Source organism: Lepisosteus platostomus, chromosome 3 (genome assembly GCF_059453375.1).
Source record: "Lepisosteus platostomus isolate fLepPlt1 chromosome 3, fLepPlt1.hap1, whole genome shotgun sequence".
NCBI classification, from domain to species: Eukaryota; Metazoa; Chordata; class Actinopteri; order Semionotiformes; family Lepisosteidae; genus Lepisosteus; species Lepisosteus platostomus.
In genome coordinates, this window is record NC_142613.1 from 75,998,156 (window position 1) to 76,002,388 (window position 4,233).

At 36.0% G+C, this 4,233-nt stretch overlaps 1 protein-coding gene across 1 annotated transcript; it reads right to left on the bottom strand.

Moving 5' to 3' along the window:
- Positions 1-1,283: 1,283 nt before the first annotated feature.
- LOC148675506 (trace amine-associated receptor 13c-like) lies at positions 1,284-4,017 on the bottom strand. Its single transcript, XM_088627192.1, has one exon. It carries the CDS (start codon positions 3,675-3,677, stop codon positions 2,655-2,657), a length of 1,023 nt encoding a protein of 340 aa, XP_088483318.1. The 5' UTR covers positions 3,678-4,017; the 3' UTR covers positions 1,284-2,654.
- Positions 4,018-4,233: the final 216 nt, after the last annotated feature.

The window sequence follows — 4,233 nt, forward strand, 5'->3', positions numbered from 1 at the left end:
TCCTAGTAATTCTAGTGCCCTGTGTAGTCCTGTAAAAGTAGAGTGTGTTGTTAGGTAATTACCACCCTAAATGTGTGTACGTGTTCGTCAGTCTCCTCATGTGTGTGTAGATCCTGTGTTTGGTTTTGGTGTGGTTGTAAAATAAAGTCAGTGCTTGGTTAATTGTGTCTCCACTGTTCTTTAGTTCTGAAAAAGAACCTGCAAACGCTACAATATGTTTATGTTACGCGATTAAAAAATAAACAAATAAAACTGAAAGGTCCAGCACTAGCTGGATTCGAACAAACAACCTGCCAGTTGGTAGTCACACACATAGACCAGTAGGCTACAAGACAGCTCGCATAAGCAGGCAGGCGAAACAGCCCTGCCGCAGTACACGGATATAATCATACCGTTATTAAATTCTTGAGATACCCGATTCCATATTATATTTCCTTTTAATCAAATTCTAAAAGTATGCTTGTTGACTCCGGTATCACGTTAGTTAAAGACTTCAAAGCTTACAATGTTTAGGGAGAAATGGAATACTGGTGTGTATTTTTTTCTTTTCATGATACGTGTCGCATTTTAAATCATTTTCGTAGTTAGAAATTATGAAACGCCCTGTTAAAAGCAAGGACGTTTTTATGCCCGTTGAAGTAAAACAAAATGCCTGACAAAGTATGGCTTGGACAGATTCCAAGTGCTTGTACAAATGTGCTAAAGAAATTATACTTTGAGTATACAGCTTGTCCAAAGTCATCCATTATTATACTATTAGTAATATCTTCAGTAAAGGCTTTGATGCATACATATTTCTGATAAAGGTAGGTTGTGTACTTTTGTCCAACTGAGCAATCTTGCTTTCATAAAATATACCAACATTTGAATGACTGATGATTAACATGCTGTAATACACAGTTCAAAATTAAAGGCTCGAATGCTGTACATGAGAGGTTAAGCTCCCCCTGGCGGTTTTACAAGGCGACGCCGGATAGCTAGTCACGTGACACACGTGATACCACGTGATACCCCGGTGGGCATGTCGCGGTATGCCGTGAAATACCTCACCCATTTTGAATGGCTGCATCTGTACATTTTTAACATAGAACATTTATAAAACTGGTAATGAAATCAAACATTCCCTTTCAAAAACAAATTTATTGATTTTGCAACTTTGCAAACATATATTTTCAACACATTGATGTTAATAATAATTAATAATAATTGCTTACACTTATGTAGCGCTTTACTGGACACTCCACTCAAAGTGCTCTCCACCAACACCAATGTGCAGCCCCACCTGGATGATGTGACAGCAGCCATAGTGCGCCAGAACGCTCCCCACACACCAGCTCTCAGTGGGGAGGAGAGCTGAGTGATGTAGCCAATTCATAGAGGGATTGTTAGGAGGCCATGATTGGAAAGGGCCAATGGGAAATTTGGCCAGGACACTGGGGTTACACCCCTACTCTTTTCAAGAAACACCCTGGGATTTTTAATGACCTCACTTTTACATCTCATCTGAAAGACGGTGCCCGTTTACAGTATAGTGTCCCCGTCACTATACTGGAGCATTAGGACCCACATGGACTGCAGAATGAGCACCCCCTGCTGGCCCCACTAACACCTCTTCCGTTAGCAACCTTAGTTTTTCCCAGGAGGTCTCCCATCCAGGTACTGACCAGGCTCACACCTGCTGAGCTTCAGTGGGTTGCCAGTTGTGAGTTGCAGGGTGATATGGCTGCTGTTAGTCATTAAATAGAATATACATAAAGTCCAAAAACAGAAGCCTTTTTTGAGGAATGGTACAATAATGATATTTGCACAGTTAATAATGAAGGAAAATTATTTTAATTTTTAAAAATACATCTGCAATCTCTTTAACCCCAGAAGAATATGTTTTTTATGATTCCAAGTTTAATATTGACTTTTATTAGAGGAATCAAAATTTGAAGTGCTGGGGTAGTATACCTAATAATAAAAATGTAAGAAATAAATATGTTTTATATTAAGTTATATAAAGTTAACAATGATGAGGTACTCATTAAGATAAATTATTAAATTAGACAAATGGAAAAAAGACCTGTTGAAGACCTGTTATCTAGAATCATCTTCTAAACCAATAAAGTACAACTACAACTACAGTGGATCCCTGACTTTTATTACAGCTGAATAACGTAAAAGAACAAACTATTTAGATAGCAGATCACACAACCTCTTTTTGCAAATGTTAGTCAGTAGCTAATCAAAATATCAACCTACAGTATACCGGCATAGAAACATGGGGTTCCCATTCTTGCTGTAAAAAGCCAGTGTGAAAGAATATCAAGGACAGAGGATTTGATTTTTCTCAACTGTTTCAATCTACAATATAACATCATCTGCCCTCTTCCTCCATATACATTTGAGAATGATGTTAATATTTTTTGTAAAGTTTAGATATTATTAAACAGAGGGCAGGAACTACAGTATAACATGGTACTTTCTATTGCAGAATATTTATAAAAGAAAGTATGTACAGTATATTATTTTTAATTCAGTATGAGTCGTTTCACACTGTTTGCTGATATGTGATGGTGAATTTTAAAATGATCAAATCTCTGGTAAAAAGACAAAAAAAGAGGGATGGGTAAAGTCATACAATTGACACTTGAGACAGGGAGTCACTATGTTTACAAGGTTTCTGGGAACAAATTAATCAAAGATGATGCTGGGTTAAATATCTTCCGTGTTACAATCAATTTCACTGATTTCTGAAACCAGGAGTAAAACAGGGCGTAAATAATGGGATTGAGACAAGAATTAAAACAGGCCAACAAAACAAGACAATTAATAAGTACAGAAGAAGAAGACATATTGACTTTTTCATAAACTAGTGTGCAGATATAATATGGCACCAAACACAGGAGAAAGACAACAACTACGATCCCTAATGTTTTAGCAGCTTTTGTTTCAGATTTCTTAGGAATTTTGCCTTTTCTTTCATTTGCAGAATTAGCATGTGCTGTAACAGTATTGATTAATTTTGCATGTCTTCTAGCTACTACAAAAATTTTCACATAGAGGACAATCATTATAGAACATGGCAGAATAAATACAAATATTAAATCAGCTATTCCCCAGGCTTCACTCATCACAAACAAACAGTCTCCGAGACAAGTATTGAGTTCAGCACCACTAATATTTCCATTAAAATAAACAAGTGCCAAATTGTATAACAGAGATATTAACCAATTAAATGATATAACTGGCTGTGTTATGTAAAATATAACTTTTGTAGAATAAAGGAAAGGATAACAAACAGAAAAATAACGATCAATAGAGACGCATACAACATTATTAATTGACACAGATGTGAAAACATATTGAACTGTTTTGTAAATTGTACAAAATGTTTCTCCAAAATACCAGCATGTCTCTATTAACACACTTAAGCGGAAAGGCATCACGGTTAGTCCTATTAGTAAGTCTGCCACAGCCAGAGAGAGCAGGAGGAAGTTGGTTGGTGTGTGGAGCTGCTTGAAGTGAGAGATAGAAATAATCACCACCAGGTTTCCACACACTGTCAGCATCACCATTGCCACTGCAGAAATATACATCACCACATACACAGCTGGAGATCGCACTTCCTTAATACAGGATGAGTTATATGATTGGAAACAGTACTGCACTTCTCCAGATTCTGGTAATTCCATTGATTTGAAATGTATTAACTGAATTATCCACAAAAGAAAAATAAACAGATTTCCCAGTTACAGTTAAATTACAATTACATCTTCATACTGTGAATTATATTCAGAGCAAAAACGGCACAGACAGAATCATTGCTAGTTTTCCTGCTTCAAAGTCTCTGAACATCCCTTCATGTGAGTGTAAATGTTAAACAGGATTACTAGCCACTCCCACTTTAATAGTGTTGATAATTGTTCATTGGCCCTAATCACTAAGGGTTGGATGAGGAGCTTAAAGAACAGCCCCCACGATCAGACATACCTGTAGAGCATAAAATATTAAAATATTAAATAACAATGGAAAAAATTAAAGAGGCTGTTATGTGCTCTAAAATACGGCAAGGAGAAACAATAAAGAATAACATTCAAAAACCTTGACAAAGCATTTTAATTTTAACATTTTAAATACCTTCAAATAAATGGCTGTGGTTCACTCAAAATATTTACAAATGCATTCAAACTGCTGTGTATTGTATGCTGGGTTAAAAAAAAAAGATTTTGAAATATTTGGATGTTTTTT